Source organism: Humulus lupulus, chromosome 1 (genome assembly GCF_963169125.1).
Source record: "Humulus lupulus chromosome 1, drHumLupu1.1, whole genome shotgun sequence".
In the NCBI taxonomy this organism is placed as follows: Eukaryota; Viridiplantae; Streptophyta; class Magnoliopsida; order Rosales; family Cannabaceae; genus Humulus; species Humulus lupulus.
This window is the reverse complement of record NC_084793.1, coordinates 300,158,226-300,182,636: the sequence shown is the minus strand read 5'-3', so window position 1 is coordinate 300,182,636 and position 24,411 is coordinate 300,158,226. Positions and strand designations below refer to the sequence as shown.

At 34.7% G+C, this 24,411-nt stretch overlaps 1 protein-coding gene across 1 annotated transcript; it reads right to left on the bottom strand.

The window, feature by feature from the left end:
• Positions 1-6,720: 6,720 nt before the first annotated feature.
• Positions 6,721-9,958, bottom strand: LOC133812014 (B3 domain-containing transcription factor VRN1-like). The gene is made up of 7 exons (XM_062246255.1): positions 9,790-9,958; positions 8,749-9,169; positions 8,396-8,595; positions 8,027-8,315; positions 7,711-7,857; positions 7,499-7,596; positions 6,721-7,337 (listed from the first exon to the last, which is right to left on the bottom strand). The coding sequence occupies exons 1-7, from the start codon at positions 9,892-9,894 to the stop codon at positions 7,083-7,085; spliced, it is 1,515 nt and encodes a 504-aa protein (XP_062102239.1). The 5' UTR covers positions 9,895-9,958; the 3' UTR covers positions 6,721-7,082.
• Positions 9,959-24,411: the final 14,453 nt, after the last annotated feature.

Genomic DNA, 24,411 nt, shown 5'->3' with positions numbered 1-24,411 from the left:
TAAGTGTTATGTTATGTTTTTATGTTTCTTATGAAATTTATGTATATGAACTATGTGTTAGATTTTCCTTGCTGGGCATTAGGCTCATTCCTTTTTGTTTATATGTGCAGGAAAATAGTCTTAGTCGCGGGAAAGGTTCTTGGAAGCTTGGAGAATGTGTATTGAGGCGGAATGGATTCAAGAGCCGAGCGTTTCGATTCGAGGATGTAGTTTTGATTTTATGGTTTTTACATGTATTTTTCCGCACTTGTTATGTAATCCCTTTTTATTTTAAATTATGTTTTGTTTTGTCTTTAAAACAATGGGATCCCATATCCTAACCTAAATTTTATGTAAGTTTAACTCTTATTTTTACAAGTTTCTTAATAAAGTTATGGTATTTTCACTTGTAAGTTTTATTAAAGATTAGTATGTATAGTTTTCGTTAATGGTCCAAAAGTCTAGAGTAGTTGGGTCATTACAGTTATGACCTCGAAAACTGGACTCGTCAAGTGTGAGCTCGAAATATATGAAATACATTGTATGGTCTAGTTGTAAGATCTCCAAAGTAAAATGACGATCTCGAAAATGTGTAACCTCGGGATTCTTTCTGAGCTCGAAATGACATGACATCGGGATACATTCGCTATTGAGTGCCTTCGGATTGAGCAGCCCGAGCTTGGGAAACGTAGGCTCGAGCGTAATAGCCTCGACAATATTTATCTGTTCTGAGCATGTCTTGGAGTAAGGTGGCAAGCTCGTAGCAAAACCATAAGTCTCAACAGCCACAGGGTCGATCGCTGATCTCAAAGACCCGATGAGTCATCTGGGACAACCTGTTATGTATGAACATATTTATTGTTGTATAATCCCAACATTTAAGGGATATTATTTAGTTTGTTATCCGTCCCCGAGTCTTCAGGGGACGTTTCCTTGTATATAGGAGGTACAACATTTAATGTAATTATTTGAATTGATATACAGAATATCTTCCCGAAATATGTGGGAATGAACTCTGTAACCTCTCTATAAATAGAGGAGGAATGACCACTTGTAAAGGACCGATGATCTGATATCTAGAGATCTGGAGAAAATTCTGGGTAATTCATCCTTGAAGAATTTCCAGAAAGCTCCAAATCTTAATAACACTGACTCGTGGACTAGGCAGATTTAACTGCTGAACCACGTAAAAACCTTCTTGTTTCTCCTTACTATTCGTTTGCACCATAGTTTACATTGTTTACTTGCTCTACGATTTAAGTTGACGAAAAACAGCGTCAACAGAAATGATGACCAATAGTTAGTTAGATACTTGTATATGTTAAATTGCTACTATTGTAAGACCTTGGTTTTTAAAGACTATTTTATATATCTTTTGATCTTTTTTGTGGTCTTTATCAGTATATATTTAATTAGTTTTCAGGGATATTTTAATGGTAACCAGGTACTTTGTTTGGTCTTCATCTTATATACAAAAGGGTAGCTAGTTACTTTTGATGCTTGATTTTTTTTTTGTGTGACAATTGTTAGAGCAAAGTACCCAATTTTTTTTTTTTTTTTTTGTATTTCACGTTTAATAATTATATATTATAATATTCTACTTTTTAAAGCAACTAGGATACTTTAATGGTAACCAGGTACTTAGTTTGGTCTTCATCTTATATACAAGGGGTAACTGGTTATCTTTGGTGTTTGATGTTTTTGCTTTTTTTTTTTTTGTGGCAATTGTTAGAGCAAAGTACCTAGTTTATTGTTTTTTTTATGTATTTCACATTTAATAATTATATATAATATATATTCCACTTTTTAAAGCAACTAGGATATATTAAATGTAACCAATTACCCAGACTATTGTGTTTAATTTTTAAAAAACATGTTTTTTCAAGTGTTGGTGGCATAGATATATAACAGGCAACAAAAAAACCAACAATTTATTCTAAAATGAATTTTATATGTTTGTGTAATCATTCAATGTATTTGAATTTGTAGCAGACTTAATATAATACTCAATAACAATTTATGAATATGAAATTCACTCCTTTAATGAATAAAGTTATGATATGATTGTTTTGCTGTAAAATATCAAGCTATGTCTATTGCTTTTTCTGCTTGTTAAAATATCAAGTTAACATTTTTTCATTGAAGGAAGCATTGTTTGCTTGCATTAATAATGCCCCCACCTCTATTTCTTCTGCTGTAACTTTCTCATTTGCTAGTAGAAGAATGTTATTTTCATTACTTAATTCTTGAACTATAGTGACATACAATGGTAAGTTTGTTATTTTTGCAACAACTTTTTTCTTTATTTCCATGTAGAACAACATTGAATTGTGTGTTTCAACCTTCATTGGTGGTGTTCCTTTGACTACTTGATAATAAACTTCAATAGTTGCTCTTGTTTCCCTTATCTCCTCTTTTATTAAATTCATCAAGTTGTCAAGAGAACAATTTGGTGGAATCAATATCCCAGTCATTGTGTTCCCTTCGCTCGTTTTTTTCATTCCACTTGCCTCCAAATTGAACCAAAGAAGTAGTATTGTCCATACCTGCAAAATTTGGCAAATTTTTCAGGAGTTAGTTGGTTGTAACTGGGGAAGGTAACTGGTTACCCTAGTCTGTAATCACATACCCTACTGAAACACTTAATTGAAAATATTGATTGTTTTTCAAGGTAACTAGTTACCTTGTTGTTACTGAATGTTTTGACCGTTAAAATTCATACTAATATCAAATGAATTTTTTTTTCTTTAAAAGACAAGTTAGAATCTAAAATTTTCAAAGTTCTTGTTTTTGTGTCTATTTTTTATCAATCAATGTACATATATCAGTAGGATTAAATAAATTTTTAAATTTTTTTAGTTTATAAATTGTTTGTGTTTTTAGAAAGCACATCATGATCATCACTATTATCATTATATTCAAGATAATAGTTAAAAAATAATTTTGAATTTTTATGCAAACAAAATAGATTTATGTAGAACATTTAGGAAATTAATAGTTTTCAAATAGAAGAAAATGACACTAGAATATAATTGAATATATTAAGGTAGTTGGTTACCTTAGTCTGTAATCACATACACTACTGAAACACTTAATTGAAAATATTGATTGTTTTTCAAAGTAACTGGTTACCTTGTTGTAACTGAATGTTTTTGCAGTTAAAATTCACACCAATATCAAATGATTTTTTTTTATTGAAAAGACAAGTTAGAATGTAAAATTTGCATAGTTCTTGTTTTTTGTCTATTTTTGATCAACCAATCTACATATATCAGTAGGTTTAATTTTTTTTTTAATTTTTTAGTTTATAATTGTTTGTGTTTTTAGAAAGCACATCATGATCATGACTATTATCATTATATTCAAGATAATAGTTAAAAAATAATTTCGAATTTTTAGGCAAACAAAATAGATTTATGTAGAACATTTAGGAAATTAATAGTTTTGAAATAGAAGAAGATGACAATAGAATAGAATTGAATATATTAAGGTAGCTGGTTACCTTAGTCTATAATCACATACCCTATTGAAACACTTAATTGAAAATATTGACTGTTTTTCAAGGTAACTGGTTACCTTTTTGTTACTGAATGTTTTGGCAGTTAAAATTCATACTAATATCAAATGAATTTTTTATTTATTTAAAAGATAAGTTAGAATCTAAAATTTTCAAAGTTCTTGTTTTTGTGTCTATTTTTTATCAATCAATGTACATATATCAGTAGGATTAATTTTTTTTTTTTTTAATTTTTTAGTTTATAAATTGTTTGTCTTTTTAGAAAGCACATCATGATCATTACTATTAGCATTATATTCAAGATAATAGGTAAAAAATAATTTCGAATTTTTATGCAAACAAAATAGATTTATGTAGAACATTTAGGAAATTAATAGTTTTCAAATAGAAGAAAATGACAATAGAATATATTAAGGTAGCTGGTTACCTTAGTCTGTAATCACATACACTACTGAAACACTTAATTGAAAATATTGACTGTTTTTCAAGGTAACTAGTTACCTTGTTGTTACTGAATGTTTTTGCAGTTAAAATTCACACCAATATCAAATGATTTTTTTTATTGAAAAGACAAGTTAGAATGTAAAATTTGCATAGTTCTTGTTTTTTGTCTATTTTTGATCAACCAATCTACATATATCAGTAGGTTTAATTTTTTTTAAAATTTTTTTAGTTTATAATTGTTTGTGTTTTTAGAAAGCACATCATGATCATGACTATTATCATTATATTCAAGATAATAGTTAAAAAATAATTTCGAATTTTTATGCAAACAAGATAGATTTATGTAGAACATTTAGGAAATTAATAGTTTTGAAATAGAAGAAGATGACAATAGAATAGAATTGAATATATTAAGGTAGCTGATTACCTTAGTCTATAATCACATACCCTATTGAAACACTTAATTGAAAATATTGACTGTTTTTTAAGGTAACTGGTTACCTTGTTGTTATTGAAAGTTTTGGCAGTTAAAATTCACACCAATATCAAATGATATTTTTTATTGAAAAGACAAGTTAGAATCTAAAATTTTCATAGTTCTTGTTTTTTGTCTATTTTTGATCAACCAATCTACATATATTAGTAGGTTTAAATATATATATATATATTTTAGTTTATAAATTGTTTGTGTTTTTAGAAAGCACACCATGATCATCACTATTATCATTATATTCAAGATAATAGTTAAAAAATAATTTTAAATTTTTATGCAAACAAAATAGATTTATGTAGAACATTTAGGAAATTAATAGTTTTGAAATAGAAGAAGATGACAATAGAATATAATTGAATATATTAAGGTAGCTGGTTACCTTAATCTGTAATCACGTACCCTACTGAAACACTTAATTGAACATATTGAATGATTTTTAAGGTAACTGGTTACCTTATTGTTACTGAATGTTTTTGCAATTAAAATTCACATAAATATCAAATGATTTTTTTATTGAAAAGACAAATTAGAATCTAAAATTTGTATAGTTCTTGTTTTTTGTCTGATCAACCAATGTACATTTATTAGTAGGTTTAGGAAATTAATATTTTGTAATATAAGAAAATGACAATATGATAGAATTGAGAGAGGAGATGATTTGTGCATACCTTGTTTCTTGATTGTATACCAGAGATGCAAGTTGCTGGAAATGCCAAAGATTGCAGCAGAACTGATTGGAAGATTTCTTGAATTTGAGTTGATTTCGGCAGAAGATGATCACCAATTTTCTTGCAAAAGTGACCAGATTTTCTTGAAGTGTTTTTGCTTGAGATGAGTTCAAAAATAACTATTGTTGGTCAAATGTTGAGGTGATCGTCGGAGAAAGAAGTTTTCGCCGGAGAAGGAAGGTATCGCTGGAGAAGGAAGCCGGAGATGGAAGAAGAAATTGGACAGAGTCATGGCAGAGGAAAGGCAATGTCACGGTAATGGGTTTGATTGATTTTGAGGAGTGTTGTGTTATTTATTACAATTCTACCCCTGCTTGGGCTGATCTGTCTTTGTTTAAATTTTAATTACCCTATGTAGTTAGTTTTCCCATAAATTAAGTTTTTGTTGATTAAATTTTTCCATACTTTAGGAAAGTTTAATTATCATATTTTTGCACAATAATAGCTAAAAAGCCATATTTATGAAAAAATCCTTTAAAAAAACAACATTGTCTACTTAGTGGGCTTTACAAATTATTTTAATTTAAAGCCCACCTCCATTTGTAGAGTATTGCATTTAAAAAAAAAATTATCTAAGTTATTATAATGCTTTTTTAATAGAATTATAATTATGCATTATGAAAAATCAAATTTGTTGTAGTATAACACATTTTATAAAAAGTATAACTCTCTAGTGATGTTCCAAGAAGTATGCCAAATTTGACACATATTAAAAGTCATGTTAAATTTGGCACAAAATATAGCATAAGTCAAATTTGACACATCAATAAATGTACTTTCTTATTTACCATATTGTTACTAATTATTATAATTGAGTAGTTAATAATTAATGACCAACCATATATTATTTTTTTTAATGACAAATTTTTTGGAGTACATAATTTAGATAATAAAAATTAATAAAAAAATTAAACTTTTGTATTTTATCAATAAATATTAAATTAATTAATTATATTTTTGTTTTAATTTACATTTTGTACATTGGAGCGCGATTACAAATATTAAGACAAATAAAATATTATTTTTAACTCACATCTCGCCCAACAAATTTAGGATACAAATTATAAATATTAATTGACGAACAAAATATGAATGGAGAAATTATAAATTCAATAACATATTAGATAATAAAACTAACCAATAATAAAATATAACAGCACTAATATTTACTCGCGAAATGGAAACATTTAACAAATTATAATCCATTTCTTTGCTAACCAGTCCAAAGAGACAAGAATCCCTAGGATACAAATGGTTCTCATCCCTTACAACGACATAAACTCAGTCTGAACTACATACCAAATTATTAGCATCCCACAATAAATTTCTTCCCCAATGAATAAAAAGTTTATGAGAGGTAAAATTCTCAAAGTAATGAAAAAGCAAATCTTGATTTAGTACATATATAAAAACGAGGGTGGTACTTGAAAATTCGAAATGCTATTTTCATGTGGAGAAATCATAACTTGGGTGTGGCTTAAGAATATCATAAATTCACAAACAAACACCAATAACCTGTAAGGTGGAGAGAGAATTGAACAAAAAAAATGTTTATTGATTTAGAAAGTGATTAAATACAAAAGACAAAGAACTAGGCATATACATCTGAAAGAGGGCAAACGACCAAGAAAAAGAGTCTAATTAACTAACCTAAAACAAGAAACAAAACTAACTAATAACAAGAAGTTGACTGAGTCAACAAAATAGAAAACAATTACAACAGTAAAGAAATAAATAAAAATCTAATAGTAAAAGTTAAAACACACTCCAAAAGCAAGTTAAAGCAACCAAAAAAAGACCATTCAACAAGGGCATGCTGACCATTCAAACACTAGCTATTAGCTATACTAATCTACATATATAAGTGGCATATTCCTTGCTCCCAAAATGATTCTCATGATTTGCATAATTACAATAGTTACTACTCTTGAGCCAAACCACTTTGTCTAAATATAGTGACTTTCATCTCAGGTTGATTCCTCTTAATCAGCTCAAAGATGCAGACATCACTTGGCTGAAGATAGTTCTCTCTTGCAAATGCAGTCCATCCAGCAGAAAACCTATATTCTGATCCATTAACCATTAACTTCACATGCCAATATTCCTCACCAACCCAAAGAGTAAAAGTTTTTGCATTGCCCTCCAAATAAAGCCTTGCAAAAGTCAATGGAATATACTGCACGAAGAGGAATTTAAACTACTTTCATTACTAGTACTCTCTTGATAATGTGAAATTTTTTAAGAGAAGATAATTTTGATACAAAGATGTCATGATAATAATGTATATGTCACTTTATTCAAAATGAAATGTATGAGCATCATATATACTCTACATACCAGTCTATGTCCATGCACTTGAGTTGATCGCACATTCACTTGGAAGTAAGGATTTTTTGAGAAAAATTGGCTGGCTGCTTCAGAAGCTCTGCTAAGTCCTGAAGTTGAAGGCCACTTGTGAGTGCCTTGATTTCTAGTATTGGCTTTAGATTTCAGCTTCGTGAATTTTTCTGCATTAAATTTATAAACAAAATAAATGTATGCTGACTTACCTGAAGGCTCAACTATTTCTTTCTTTGCAGTTGGGTCCTGTGAAATCATGCTTGCTTTTTCATAATTACTAGTAAAAGAAGGTTCAACTTTCACACAAGGGTTTCTCTTTGGCACGCACGGTGTAGTTGTTCTTCCCTTGTTTGCAGCTGAAAACAACACTTGTCTAAGTTAATACTTTAGCCATATATGCATTCAATTATATCATAATTCTCACCTAGATTCTTATGTGCATCATCAGCACTGGGATATTTAGGGTGAAGGGAATGATCAAGACAGTAATATTAGTATATAATAACAGAGTACTTAATTGTTTACCTGGTAACATAGGGGAACTTGCTTCTCCATTTTTATAAAAAATAACCACTTCGAATAACATTATTCCAATGCTCTTTCTCATAACAAAGACACAAACATCACCTACTTTCAAATTATTGTCTTGAGCAAATGCCCTCCAACCGCACTCGAATCTGATTTTTGAATGTCCTTTATAATGTCTGTAATAGTACTTAACAGGCCAGGTCCTCCCATCCTGGACCTTAAGGATCACATCTTGATGCTTACTGATATTGAGGAGGTAATATTTTGCAAAGAGAAATGGTATAACCTTGACAAAAGATGAAAAAGAATAAAGTCAACATGAGAAAAAATTTCAAAAGATGAACTTGTAAGAAGCTTATTAATTACCATATTATACAAAGCTCCAACAAACGATGGTTGCATGGGAACAATGAAAAATGGGTCATTAGATTTGAAATGTTTAGCTCTCATGAGAGCTTCAGCCTTTTCTTTTCCTCCCAACTTCTGCTTCCTTATAAAATTTTGAGGTTCCATCCACCTTGGTAGGGAAGATTCTTCACATAAATTATCTGACCAATCAAACTTCACTGAAAACAGATTCAAAAAATTAGTCAAAACATACAAACAAACAAAAAAGTTAATAATTACATGAATAAAATATATACATGTTTAACTGTCATGCATTATTTGGTTCCTTAGAACAGACTATATGGCTTCATCAGTTTCAGGATGATCAATACCTTCAGATTTACCATAAGGACTAGTTTTCAATTTCTTGTGGGGCCAAGAACATGGTAATGGAGACTTGTCTCTGGTTTTAGGATACCATGAAAAGTCTGAATCTTCAGTAGAAGCATCATCTTCATCAATATCAACATACTTCTCAAAATGGTTAGGATTAAAAGGATAATCTCTCTCCACAGTAGTGTTGTCAAATATAGTAACATCGAACTGAGAGTTCCCTTTGTATTGAAAAACTAAGAGGTTTCCTCGGCTTAAAGAACACTGCTCAGCAAAATTATTCCAACCCTTTTCTATCCATACCTTTCCATCACTACTTTTTGTCAACCCTACCTCCCATCTTGATCCACATGGAAGCTTAAGAAATACTTGACTGGATAAGGAGCCACAATATTTCACCCAAAACGTCTTTGGAATTTGCTGTACAAGGGAAGACCAAAATAAAATGTTAAGGGATGATAACTACAGTTAAGAGAGTTACTAGAATTCATAACTACACATGACTGCAGCCTAAAACCACACTACCATATAAATATATATATATATATATATTTATACATTCTCCTCTTCATATAAAATCTAGACTAGAAGGATGACAGTGACCGTGCCATACAAATCAAAGGCATTTGATCTGACGATGGCACATATATGCTTCTGGAAGAAAGTGTATGGTTGCTAACAACTTCATGATAAAACCAGCTTCACAAACTTCATGTTGCAGAAAAACTATGATCAGTACTGAGAAAAAGTTATAAAACCAATAACATATCACAAGACTCACTTTAACAATAATTCCAGATTACAAAATAGACATCTTAGACAAACTTAGTGAAAACAAATAAGAGTTGGAAAAAAAATACTAAAATAAAAAAAATAATAAAGATAATATTACTTTCTCAAATTTAGATGAAGCTACCGCAAATCACAACTTTGTACGTATATATATATATGTCTAGTGAACCCCTAATATTGGTGTGCATGCGTAAATTCCAGAAGAAGAAAATGTGTTGATAAGCAGATCGAGAGAGTAATATACTTACTAACTTGTTGTTTCCAAGAGTTTCTTCAAGAATAATTTTAAAAAACTTAGGAGAAGTAGGAGTAAACTTGGCCTGAATCTTAGCTCTCTGGCTGGCAGAAACCATCGTTTGAACAGTTGTTTCTTGGTTTTTTTTTCCTCTGAAACGAAGAAGTCATATAAAAGCTTGGTTACCACTTTACCACCTTCTTCTCAAGCACTACTTCATATCTATAAGCTAGCTGACAAAGAGAGAGAGCGTCTCACAAACTTCTACATAAACCCTTTTAATTTGTACACTTCCCTCTCATTTCTGTCCTGTCAATTGATTACAATTATTTTCAATTGTTTCAATTGATTACAATTATTTTCCTATCACATCTATTGTTATGCAAATTTTGACTCATCTATATATCTATATTAATATGATCTTTTTACCCGAGCCACATGTCCTTATTATTTGACAAGTGACACATGAATTGCTTTTTTTACTTTTTTTCTCTTTTCTTTGGAAACAAAAGCGTATAAATGAATATAAAAACTAGCCTTTCAACAACTACAGCACTGAAAGTAGTTTCATTTTTCCTCCCTCTAAAATAATTATGTTCAACACATCTTAAAATAAAATATAAGTATTACAAGAAATGTGACAAATTTGAATATAACATGAAATATAACATGAATAAAATTCATAATATCAATAAATACTACTTGTTTATTTCCCTTATTACCACTAATTATTATAATTAAATAGTTAATAATTAATAACTAACCATATATAATATTTTTAATGACAAATTTCTTGGAGTACATAATTTTGATAATAAAAATAAAAAAACAATTAATTTTTTTTGTATATTCTCAATATATATTAAATAAATTATTGACTTCTTGTGTTAATTTGCATCTTGTTTAATAGAGCACAATTGCAAATATAATATTAGGCCAAATATAACCTCAATTCATTTTTTGTGCTAAATTTGATACAAAATTTACATCTTGCATTGGAGATTGTCTAAGAGCATATCCATAGAGTGCCAAAAACTGGTGCAATGCTATATTTAACACATTTTACAAAAAGCATAACTTCAATAGTGTTCCAAAAAGTATGCCAAATTTGACGCATGTTAAAAGTTATCTCAAATTTGACACAAAATATAGAATGAGTCAAATTTGACACATCAATAAATGTGTTTTTTTATTTACCGTATTACTACTAATTATTATAAGGGGTTTTATCATACGTACCTAAAATAAAAAAAAAATAAAAAAAAAACAACAACAACAAATATACAGTCCCCTTATTTTCCTTTCACATTTACGGTAACACGAGTATAATAACTTTTATACGACTTCTTCTTCAATGGAGGCATTTCGCGTGGAAGACTGAAGCTCCAGTCAGTGGCAACAACTATGGCAAACACCATCAACACCAACCATCAAAGCTACTGAAAATCCAACCTATAAAGCTCAAAAATCATCTATGAGACTCATTCACCGATAATCAATCCCTTTTCTACGAAACCCATTCACCGACAACAACCAAATAAATAATAAATCACAACCTTGAAACTTTCTAGCAGCCAAAAACAGAAAATCACCATAATTGATGACCACCAAGTAGAAGAAAATCGATAGAAATTCAACCAAAATACGATACCAATTTTTTTTAGAAACATACTGGCTAGTAGTGATTAGGGAGCTTCTCCTTCGCTGATCACCTATGTCAAAGAACCTCTGACCAACGAAAAATCTCCATGGATGCTGACAATCAAGCTTTGCAAAGCAACAATACATAAAACCACAGCAAGATCTCATGGCAACAACCGAGAAAAACATTCAATTTGCAAAATTGAAACAAAAAAATTGGTAAAAAAAATGAAACCCAAACATTCAATTGCGCAAAAATTGAATCACCAAATTCTTCTAGACAACTTCTAATCTGTTAGTTTATATTTGTAGAACCATTCAAATCGAGTGAAAATTTGTTGATGGTCTAATTTATTCATCAAAATTTGTTGTTGTCTGGTTGCTTTATGGTTATTTTTGAAATCCGAAAGGGAAAACACTTAATTGAAATTTTGGGTAGTATAATGAAAACAAGGAGAGTATTTTTAAATTTCAATTCAAAACATTGTTGTTGTGGGGTTGTTGGCATGTTGTGTTGACGTTGTTGTCAATGATCCTAGTATACAACCTGATAGTCAACGCAAAATCAACAACAATGCAACATTGTCTTAAAAATATGAAGAAGAAGAAGAAGGAATGAAAGAAAGAAATGGAGAGAGAGATGTTGGACACAAGAAATGAAAAAAAAAAAAAAAAAGAGAATAGGGAGTGTATGATCAACAACATGTTTACTCATCCCATCTAAAAAGAAAAAAAAGTATTGCTTGAACTGTATGATCAACATTTTTATTATTTGTAATCTTCAAAAAGAAATAAAACAAACTTAAAAGCTCACAACAACTAAACAATAACTAAAAAACATCTAAAAAGAAATATATCTTTATAATATAAAAATGATATTGATATGCTAAAATAAAAACAACAAATAAACAACATCAAAAGTTAAAAAATTAGTAAACAACATAAATGTAATCTGTATAATAACAACATTAAGACAACTAATAAACAACACAATATAAACTTAAAAGCAACAACACGAGACTGAGAGATTTATTTGTAAATGGAGAGGTAAAACCAGAGTTTGTCTCAGTAGTAACTGTTAACCGAGATTTTCGGCAACTATATCAATAAGTAGGATTTACTGATAATAATAATGAAAATAGAAGACTGACACGGGTTTTTTTTACGTGGTTGGGGCGTTAACTAGCCTTAGTCCACGAGTCTATATTATTAGAGCTTGAAGAAGCTTTTACAATGGAGTTTTTCTCTCAATATCTTGACAGAGTCTCTGTCTTTTTTGTGAATTCGAGAGAGCGTTTACAGTGCTCTGTAGCTTACATTTAAAAGCTGATGGGAATACCGGATCTGGGCCGGATCAGACCCAGACCCGTCGGGGAAACGGATACCAGCGGCCTTTCTAGTGGAGGCCCAATATAAAAAGATACAAAATACACGAAATTCAAACCAGCTAAGGCCCAATAAGTTGACCTTAGAACTACGTCTCGCCCGACAAAACAGCGCTTTGGTTCTGATCACTCCGAGTCACGAGGCTGATTCAGGAGACAAGACCAGTCAGAGTACTTGGCTGCGCAGTCCTGACACATCAGTGTGCAATCCCGAGGTGACCCTTTCTGCAGGCGAAAAGTGGGGACAACGCCCACGCGGAATGAGGCGGCTTCAGGGTCCTGGACGCTTGGCCCCTTCAACTGGGGATGAGGTGATCCAGGTCCGTTTACCGTTGGCCCGCTCCATTTACCATAGGCCTGGACCATATCAGGGTCCGGGACCAAGACGCATAGGCCGCGATGGTCCGAGCGCTCTGGGCATCCCCCGGACCATCCTCGTCGGGGACGAACCCAGAGGGACATCCCGGACCCTCCAATGGGCCTAGTCTCGAGTCCCCAGTCCATACCCGTCCCCTTGGGCACTCTCCATACCAAGAGACCTTGGGTCGGGCCCACGTGCTGAGCTGGCCCTCTGAGAGCGGGCCAAGACGAAGGCCCAGAGCCCATGCAGGAAATGGGGATAACATTTACCCCCCAAGCCTTCGCCCGGGCTTGCCGGGAGGAGGGTTGCATCGTCCCCGCGGCGCTCGCCAGGTTGCCTCCCCAGTTCTTGCCCGAGTTTGGGGGTCCGGCCAGAAGAACGTGGCATTGGTTGGATGCTTAGCCCGGACCGTTTACCTTCGGCCCGCTCTGTGGCGACGATACACGTGTCGCCAGGTGATTGCTGCACGGGCCTTGTAGGGTCGCCTAGACCTCCCAAGGGTCGCTAGGCCTAGACTAGGGTGTCAGTGCACGTCTCGAGGCGTCCCATCCGCACGGGGGGGCCATCATTAATGTTCCCGGAACGAGGTGGACCGTAGGATGGGGCGACCTTTGGCATCCACCACTCCTGGGCCGTCGGATCTGAGACGGCGAGGATCCAACCTGAAAGGACTCATAAATACCCCTGCGCGACTCCTGACCGTCTGATGAAGAGGCACCTGTGTTGACCCAAACTCTTAAGTCTCCTTGTTTTGATGATTAACAAATATTTGATTATTATTTGTTACTAATGATTTGTTGATTTTGTAGCAAAAACCAAAGTGAATTAGCACTTTAAAGTCAAACTTATGACCAAGGGCAAAATGGTCATTTTACCAAATTTTCTGGAAACGACCCGAAATGGACTTCAAGACTCAAGAAACTCAAGATAAAGGTTTAATTTCATTTCTTAGTCTTGTAAAGTGATTGCAAGTATACTTTAAGTCATAAGTATAAAATTTGGCTCACTCACGTACTAAAAAAATGGTGATTTTTTAAAATGAGAAATAAATATCCTAAATTCACTTTTAAGAAAATACATCCCGATACGGTCGTAACGCAATTGGAATTTTTGAAATCGGATAAACGAGCTAAAAGTTATGAAGAATTGAAAAACGGGAAAATAGGCTTAAAACGGATTTTGCTCTCTGTTTGCCATCCAGAATTCCGGATGGGCAACCGGAATTCCGGTTGCTTCCAAACTGGAATTCCGGTTCCCCATCCGGACTTCCGGTTCGCGGCAGACAGCTTCGAAAATTAACCCCTAACGGCTATAAACGGCTAGTTTTTTCCCAAACTCTATATAAACTCATTTTTTACTTCAAGTTGGTGGTTGGCTGAGAATTTATTACATATACCAAACCAAATCCATTGATTTCAAAGAGCTTTCAAAGTTTAACTCATCCAAACACATATTCACACACTTGAGCCAAAATTTGTATTTATTTCTTCTAAGTGTGCTTGCTAATCACTCTAGGTTTCTCATTGTATTATCATACTTCTAGAGTGATTTTTGCTTGTAATATCAAACACATTCCCATATTGAGATTGAGGTGAGGTTGGCACCGATTTTGTAAACAACCCGGTTAGAGTGAGATTGGCACTTCAACAATCCGAAAAAGAGGTTGATAGTCCTTGGTGGTGGAAAACTATTGTAAGAGGTTTGGAAATACCTTGGTGAAAAATTCTCGGTTGTAAGGGTTAGTCAAGCCCGCTAACTTGGCTCGATAGTTGAACTCAAAGCTAGGTCCATAGCTTTGAAGACCAAGGACGTAGGTGGCTTAGTTCTACCGAACCTTGTAAAATTCGAGAGTTTGCAATTTCTTAACCTTCAACTCTTTACATTACAAGTTTGATTATTTTCTATATCTATTTGATTGCCATATTATTTGCTTTTACTTGATAAATTTGATTTATTGCATACTTTGGCATATTAAGTTTTAAATTTCTGAAATTAGTTTAAATTTCCAATTCACCCCCCCTCTTGGAAACATATCTTGGGTTAAAAATTGGTATCAGAGCAAGGGCTCATTGATTTGATTAGATTTCACAATCTAGAGCATGGCGTTTCCAAGTAATTCACAAAATAATATGTTAGAAGGTTTAAGCACAAATAGAGCACCATTCTTCAATGGAGTAGACTTTCCCTATTGGAAAATTAGGATGGAAACTTATCTTCAATCTATTGATTATGATTTGTGGCATATAGTGTCTAATGGTCCTTACATTCCTAAACATGTCATTAATGATAAAGAAGTTATTAAGACATATGAGGCATATGACGAAGAAGATAAGAAAATGCTTTCTAAGAATGCTAAAGCTAAATATGCACTTATATGTAGATTGGATAGAGATGTGTTCAAAAATTTTGAACAAGCCTCTACCGCTCATGATATGTGGAAAATGCTTGAAGTCACTCATCAAGGAACAAATGCTATGAAGGAAACTAAAATTCAAATTTATTCTACTCAATATGAGAACTTTAAGATGAAAGCGGATGAAACTATTGCTAACATGTATACTCGTTTCACTACTATCACTAATGGTTTGAATTCTCTTGGCAAGGTACTTTCACAAAAGGAGATGGTGACCAAGATTTTGAGAAGTCTCACCAAAGCCTATCAAGGCAAAGTGATTGCCATTCAAGAAGCCAAGGATCTCTCAACACTTCCCTTGGAAGAACTAATTGGTTCACTCATGAACCATGAAATTTTCATGAGTGCACAAGAAGAAGAGGAGGTTGAGAAGAAAAAGAAGACTATTGCATTCAAGTCTTCCTCATCCCGTGCCATTAGTGAGGATGATGAGGATAGCATGTGTAGTGACATGGAGGACTTGGCACTCTTCACAAAGAAGTACAAAAAGTTCATGAAATTCAAGAAGAACTTTGAGAAGAAGCCACATAGAGGAAATGACTCAAAGGAAAGGAAAAGCAAAGATGATCCACCGATTTGCTTTGAATGCAAGAAGCCCGGCCACATGAAGATGGATTGCCCAATGAGAAAGAAAAATAAATACAAAGGAAGGGCAATGTTGGCGGATTGGCTCAATAGTGATGAGGAGGACTCCGACAATGAGGAGAAGAATGAAGTAGCTAACATGTGCATGATGGCTCTTGATGATAGGGTAAGCATTTCTAGCCAAAGTGATTATGATAGTGAAAATGATGATGATAACTTAGAAATACCATATGATGAGTTGTCTAGTTCATTTAAGGATCTATTTAATGATTTTGGAAAATTGCTTGCTAAAAACCAAACTCTTAGAGAAAAGACCAACATGCTATTAAAAGAAATTGAGATTTTGAAATTAAATGAAAAAGAACTTTTAACTAAATCTCAATGTACTACTTGCTCCTCATATAAGAAAGAAATTGGAAAATTGCATGATAACATAAAAGCCTTAAGAATGACATATATACTTTTACAAAAGGTAAAGAAGGCTATGAACTTATGCTAGGGAGTCAATCTTGTGGTTTTGGAAAAAGTGGTATTGGATATGATCCTAGTAGGAAACAAAATTTTTTGAGAAACTTCTTTGTAAAACCAACTAGCCTACCACACTTTACATGCACATATTGTAACCAATATGGTCATACTATTTCATATTGTCATGTAAAGAGATATGCATATCTAGGCAAGACCAAATGGGTACCAAAGGGTTCCAAAACTAACAAGAAAGGACCCAAAGTTGTTTGGGTACCAAAGGCCAACAAATGACTTTATTTTTGTAGGAATCAACAAGGAAGAGCAAAAGCTTGTGGTTCTTGGATAGTGGTTGTTCCAAGCATATGACCGGTGACCCATCAAGATTTTCGAGTTTAAAGAGCAAGGAAAGTGGCTTTGTCACTTTTGGAGACAATTCAAAAGGAAAAATCTTGGGCATTGGTGATATCGGTAACATATACTCTCCATGTATTAAAAATGTGCTTCTTGTTGATAACCTTAAACATAATTTACTTAGTATTAGTCAACTATGTGATAAAGATTTTCGTGTTGTTTTTGAATCCTCAAAATGCTCCATTGAAAATGCTTCAACCAATGAAGTTATTTTTGTTGGAGAAAGGAAGGATAATGTTTATGTTATTGATGTTGATTCCTTTGATAGCAAAAATAAATGTTTAACCGTTATGAATGATAATTCTTGGTTGTGGCATAGAAGATTAGGACATGCTAGTATGGATTCTATTTCAAAGTTGGTTAGAAAAGATCTTGTTGTTGGTTTGCCATCTATTCCTTTTGTTAAAGATAAACTTTGTGATGCATGCCAATTTGGAAAACAAATTAAAACATCTTTTCATTCCAAGAAAGAGATTTCAACCTCTAGACCTTTGCAATTGCTTCATATTGATTTATTTGGTCCTTCAAGAATTGCTAGTCTAGGTGGTAAATACTATGCATTTGTGATTGTTGATGATTTTTCTAGATTTACATGGGTTATATTTTTAAAACTCAAAAATAATGTTTTGGAAAATCTAGTTAAATTTTGTAAGAGTGTGCAAAATGAAAAAGGGTATTCAATCACCTCCATTAGGAGTGATCATGGTGGAGAGTTTGACAATGATGCCTTAGAATTGTTTTGTGATGAACATGGTTTTAACCATAACTTTTCGGCTCCAAGAACTCCACAACAAAATGGAGTTGTCGAAAGGAAGAATAGAACAATTCAAGAAATGGCTAGGTCAATGCTCAATGAAATCTCATTACCTAAATATTTTTGGGCCGAGGCCGTTAATACTTCTTGTTATATTTTGAACCGTGTTTTCATTAGGCCTAACATGAATAAAACCCCTTATGAGCTTTGGAAAGGGAGAAAACCCAACATTGGATATTTTAGAGTTTTTGGATGTAAATGCTATATTTTGAACACCAAGGACAACCTTGGAAAATTTGATGCAAAATCCGATGTTGGAATTTTTATAGGTTATTCAACACATAGTAAAGCTTATAGAATTTATAACAAAAGAACTAATGTTGTTGAAGAATCTATTCATGTTGCATTTGATGAGTCTAACCCTCCTACAAGCAAAAGTGTAGATGATGATGTTGTAGGTTTGGGAGAAGAGGTTCAAAAGCTTGACATTGGAGAATCATCTAACGCTCCTTCAAAAACTCCCAAAGAGGAACTACCCGAGGAAAAGGTAAATGAAAGCAAAGGTATGGATTCTAACCTCCCTCATGAGTGGAAGTTCAAAAGTGCTCATCCTATAGACCAAATTCTAGGTGATCCTTCACAAGGAGTCACAACTAGAAGCTCCCTTAGAAACCTGTGTAATTTCATTGCTTTTATTTCTCAAATTGAACCAAAGAATTTTAAAGAGGCCGAGTTCGATGAATCTTGGCTTCTAGCTATGCAAGAAGAAATAAATCAATTTATTAGAAATGATGTTTGGGAGTTAGTTCCAAGACCGTCACACCAATTGGTGATTGGAACAAAATGGGTCTATAGAAATAAGGTAGATGAGCATGGGGTCATTGTGCGTAACAAGGCTAGATTAGTGGCCCAAGGTTACAATCAAGAAGAAGGAATTGATTATGAGGAGACCTTTGCCCCAGTAGCAAGACTTGAGTCCATAAGAATGTTATTATCTTTTGCATGCCACAAGAATTTTGTCTTGTATCAAATGGATGTTAAAAGCGCTTTCTTAAATGGATACATTATGGAAGAGGTTTATGTCTCTCAACCCCCCGGTTTTCAAGATCACAAACACCCTAACCATGTTTATAAATTAAAGAAAGCTTTATATGGTTTAAAGCAAGCTCCTAGAGCTTGGTATGATCGTTTAAGCACTTTTCTTATCTCAAATGGTTTTTCAATGGGAAAAGCGGATAATACACTTTTTATTAAAAGAAAATCAAAAGACATTATTATAGTACAAATCTATGTTGATGATATTATTTTTGGTGCTACTAATGATGTTCTTTGTGAAGAATTTTCAAAGTGTATGCATAGTGAATTCGAGATGAGCATGATGGGAGAGCTCAACTTTTTCCTTGGACTTCAAATAAAGCAACAAAAGAATGGAATATTCATAAGTCAATCCAAGTACATCAAGGATCTACTTCAAAAGTTTGACTTGGCCAATGCAAAGTCCATGAAAACCCCTATGAGCACCTCCATAAAGATGGACAAGGATGAAAGTGGTAAGGATGTTGACATCACCAAGTATCGAGGTATGATTGGTTCATTATTATATTTAACCGCTAGTAGACCCGATATTTTGTTTAGTGTTGGTCTATGTGCTAGGTACCAATCATGTCCCAAGGAATCCCACTTAAGTGCCGTTAAGAGAATCTTTAGATACTTGATAGGTACAATGAATCTAGGGCTTTGGTATCCCAAGAACTCAAACTTTGAAATCATTAGTTACTCGGATGCGGACTTTGCCGGTTGTAAGTCGGATAGGAAAAGTACTAGTGGAACATGTCACTTTCTAGGAAACTCTTTAGTATCATGGTTTAGCAAGAAACAAAACTCGGTAGCCCTATCCACAACCGAAGCCGAATACATTGCCGCCGGTAGTTGTTGTGCTCAAATACTTTGGATGAAATAAACTCTTAAGGATTTTGATGTTGATTTTGAATGTACACCCATAAAGTGTGACAATACTAGTGCCATTAACCTCTCTAAGAATCCAATCTTGCATTCTAGAGCCAAGCATATTGATATAAGGCACCATTTCCTTAGAGACCATATCCAAAGAGGTGAAATTGTACTAGACTTTGTAAGCACCGAATTCCAATTAGCGGACATATTCACCAAGCCTCTTAGTGATGAGAGATTTAGTTTCATTAGAAGAGAGCTAGGAATGACCAACCTCAATGAAATATAAGGTTCACTAGCGACTTTAAATCATTGGTATCATATCTCTCTTTACTTATAAATTTATGCATATGTACTCTCAATATGATATTTACATGTTTCAAATGCATAAATAAATTAACTAAATGATATATGACCTTGTACTCCTTGAAAAATCAGATTATAGGTCATTTTGTGATTTTCAAGCATATTTTAGACATACTTTTTGAATTAGTACACACACAAATTTTTGCATTATTGATCATTATATAAATTTATATGTTTAAACATGTCTAAATGAGTGAAATTAGTATGCCTATAGGTTCTAAATGGTTGAAAAATAGTTTGAATGCATTTCATGCATTTTACATGTGCATTTTTAAAAGTTTTAAGCCTAAAAGAGGAATTTTGCCCAAAATGCTCAATTTTCATCATTTTTCGAAACCATAACTTCCCACACCTCACATTTAACATTCTTGAGGTGTTACAAAAAGAATTTTTCAATTTGGATAAATAAAACTCATTTTGGGCACGTTTCCAGTTTTCTTGACTAAAATCAAAAAATCTACCCAAAATCTTCAATTTTCAATATTTTTCTGATTTTCTTGTTTGAGCATCTTCATTTTATCATATTTAAGGTTCTGGAAAAAGTTTCGGGTCATTCGGAGTAAAAACGAAGTTTTTAGACAACTTTTACGAAAAAGCTGCTGATATATGACCAACCGGAATTCCGGTTGGTTGGGCACATTCCATCCGGAATTCCGGATGAACCGGGAAGTTTAGTATTAAGGGTAAAAATAACTCTTTCAACCCATTTCTCTCATACAAAACACCCCACACATGATTTTACACTCATTATCTACCAAAATCTCTCAAAACTCACCCTTATTCTCTCTATTTTCATCATTTGGTAAAATAGATTTGGTCATCCACCATCATAGCATGTGCATCATATTCTTGTATATTTTTGGTTGACTTTGATGGTTATTTAAATCAATGGCTAGTTATGTTTTCTTTGATTTTTGCCATTTATTTTGTGAATTCCTTTGCCATCCTTTTTGATGAATCAAAAGGGGGAGAAGTGATAGGATTATTTTTTAATGTTTGGCAAAACCTCAATATCTAAGACTAACAATGTTATTTGAACTTAAGTGATATATTGAGGGGGAGTTTACAACATGCAAGGTAAAACTAAAAGGTAAATTTCTTTTACCCTTGCACACATTAAGGGGGAGCTAATCTAATATTCATATTTAAAAATATCTTCTTTCCTTTTTAAAATAATCAAATATTTGATATCATCAAAAATGGGGAGATTGTTGACCCAAACTCTTAAGTCTCCTTGTTTTGATGATTAACAAATATTTGATTATTATTTGTTACTAATGATTTGTTGATTTTGTAGCAAAAACCAAAGTGAATTAGCACTTTAAAGTCAAACTTATGACCAAGGGCAAAATGGTCATTTTACCAAATTTTCCGGAAACGACCCGAAATGGACTTCAAGACTCAAGAAACTCAAGATAAAGGTTTAATTTCATTTCTTAGTCTTGTAAAGTGATTGCAAGTATACTTTAAGTCATAAGTATAAAATTTGGCGAACTCACGTACTAAAAAAATGGTGATTTTTTAAAATGAGAAATAAATATCCTAAATTCACTTTTAAGAAAATACATCCCGATACGGTCGTAACGCAATTGGAATTTTTGAAATCGGATAAACGAGCTAAAAGTTATGAAGAATTGAAAAACGGGAAAATAGGCTTAAAACGGATTTTGCTCTCTGTTTGCCATCCGGAATTCCGGATGGGCAACCGGAATTCCGGTTGCTTCCAAACCGGAATTCCGGTTCCCCATCCGGACTTCCGGTTCGCGGCAGACAGCTTCAAAAATTAACCCCTAACGGCTATAAACGGCTAGTTTTTTCCCAAACTCTATATAAACTCATTTTTTACTTCAAGTTGGTGGTTGGCTGAGAATTTATTACATATACCAAACCAAATCCATTGATTTCAAAGAGCTTTCAAAGTTTAACTCATCCAAACACATATTCACACACTTGAGCCAAAATTTGTATTTATTTCTTCTAAGTGTGCTTGCTAATCACTCTAGGTTTCTCATTGTATTATCATACTTCTAGAGTGATTTTTGCTTGTAATATCAAACACATTCCCATATTGAGATTGAGGTGAGGTTGGCACCGGTTTTGTAAACAACCCGGTTAGAGTGAGATTGGCACTTCAACAATCCGAAAAAGAGGTTGATAGTCCTTGGTGGTGGAAAACTATTGTAAGAGGTTTGGAAATACCTTGGTGAAAAATTCTCGGTTGTAAGGGTTAGTCAAGCCCGCTAACTTGGCTCGATAGTTGAACTCAAAGCTAGGTCCATAGCTTTGAAGACCAAGGACGTAGGTGGCTTAGTTCTACCGAACCTTGTAAAATTCAAGAGTTTGCAATTTCTTAACCTTCAACTCTTTACATTACAAGTTTGATTATTTTCTATATCTATTTGATTGCCATATTATTTGCTTTTACTTGATAAATTTGATTTATTGCATAATTTGGCATATTAAGTTTTAAATTTCCGAAATTAGTTTAAATTTCCAATTCACCCCCCCTCTTGGAAACATATCTTGGGTTAACAACCTGTCCGTTGGATCGTGGGCCAGGATTTTGGGGCTAGTACAAATACCCCAAGAAAACCACATTTGGCACTTTTCCCTCTTCGAACCAACTTAAGAAAACACAGACACCATTCGAGCTTTGCATGTCCGACATCGCCGACGACATACACCACCACCTGCTAGTCCTGCGCCGCCGCCAGTTTCCCAAAACCCCAACTTCTGTTCTTCTACCTAAGGACGCTTCTCGGGTTTGTCCCGTCAACGAGCTACTACACCGGCTGCGCCACTTCAAGAACGAGGTTCTGCCATCCTTACAGTCGGACAACCATCATCTTCAATGGTCGACACCACACAGTAAGTCTTTTTTAACTCTTTTGTCAACTTTGTGAACTTACATTCTCTAGATGTGTGCGTTTAGGCTTTGTGCTCTACAAGTTGCTAGGAAGGCTGCCTGGTGTGGGTTGCTCCGTATTCGGATGCTTCCCGGACCAGGGGTGGGCCTTAGTAGCCTCCTCTCCCGATTAGGGTCCCCGGGCTTTTCGGGGTCCCGGGCCTGATCCGATGGGACTCCAAGGAGTCCTTAGGAGACTCCCTGTACCTTGATTGACTTTCTTGGGTTTAGGTACTGACTGCTTGGTCTTTCTTTCTTTGTTCCCAGATCGTCAGTTATGGCAACGGGCGCTACACTTCATTCCGAAGAAGAGGTCAATAGGGCCCCCATCGTCGCTCCCGGGTCCCGGACGCCCAAAGGCAACAGGTGGGAGATGGACGTAACGGCCAACTTGTTCCGGAACTACCGGATGATGCTACTCCTGGAGAAGCAACTGGGCATCGAATCAACTCCGGGCCTCTTTCATAATCGCATGGCTAGGCTCGAGGAACGGGCGCATACGTCCGTGGAAGGATTCGGGGCCTGGAGCGCCGGTCATATCAGCGCAGGAGCTACGCTCCCGCTTCATGACTATTTCGTGTGGTTCCTGACGTATGTGGGGATTGCACCGTTCCAGTTGTTGCCGCAAGCGTACCGCCTGCTTGCGGGGTGGAAGGTGTTTTGTGTCGCAAAGGAGATCGCGGAGCCTACCCCTGCGGAAGTCTTGTACTTCAACAAGCTGGTGCCGCAGGTCAATGTCAAAAACAAAACCCTGGACGGCTTTTACAGGCTGCAGCCGAGGAGCGGCTATCCCGCTCCTACCAGCTCTTGGAGGCACCCCCCGGATGTCAGGCAGTACTGGTTCATGACATCCGGGTTCCTCACTGACAAGAACCCCACGTTGTTGCTGGACTTCCAGCGAGTGGGTAAGTATTCCTCCGGACCTTTCTCTTTTATTCATCTTTTCCACTCGTCTCTTATTATGTCTTCCGGGTCGCAGGGCCCTTCGTTCAAACCCCCCTTACCGAGTTCCTCCTGGAAAGGAGGAGGTTTTATGCTAAGCTGACCGCGGAGGAGCTGGACGTAGGGGGCTACGTCAAGGATGACAACCTCCGGCTAGTTGGGTTGCTTGCGGCCACCCAGATCATTGTTGTCCCGAGCCTTCGGGGCATCCCATGCGAGAAGAATGCCGACGTCCGGGAGCAGTTGGCCCTCGACCACATTGCTACGGTGGTGAAAGTGGCGCGGGCCGACGCGGCCCATCGTAAGAAGAACCAGCTCCCGGCGGAAGCGGCCACTTCGGAAGAGCTGGTGGAGCTTTTCGAAGATGCCCTACCAAACGTCGAGACTCCCGAGGCTAGCGTATCGAGGCGAGGTAACTCCCCTTTATTCTTAACTTATGCTCCCCAAGTCGGCG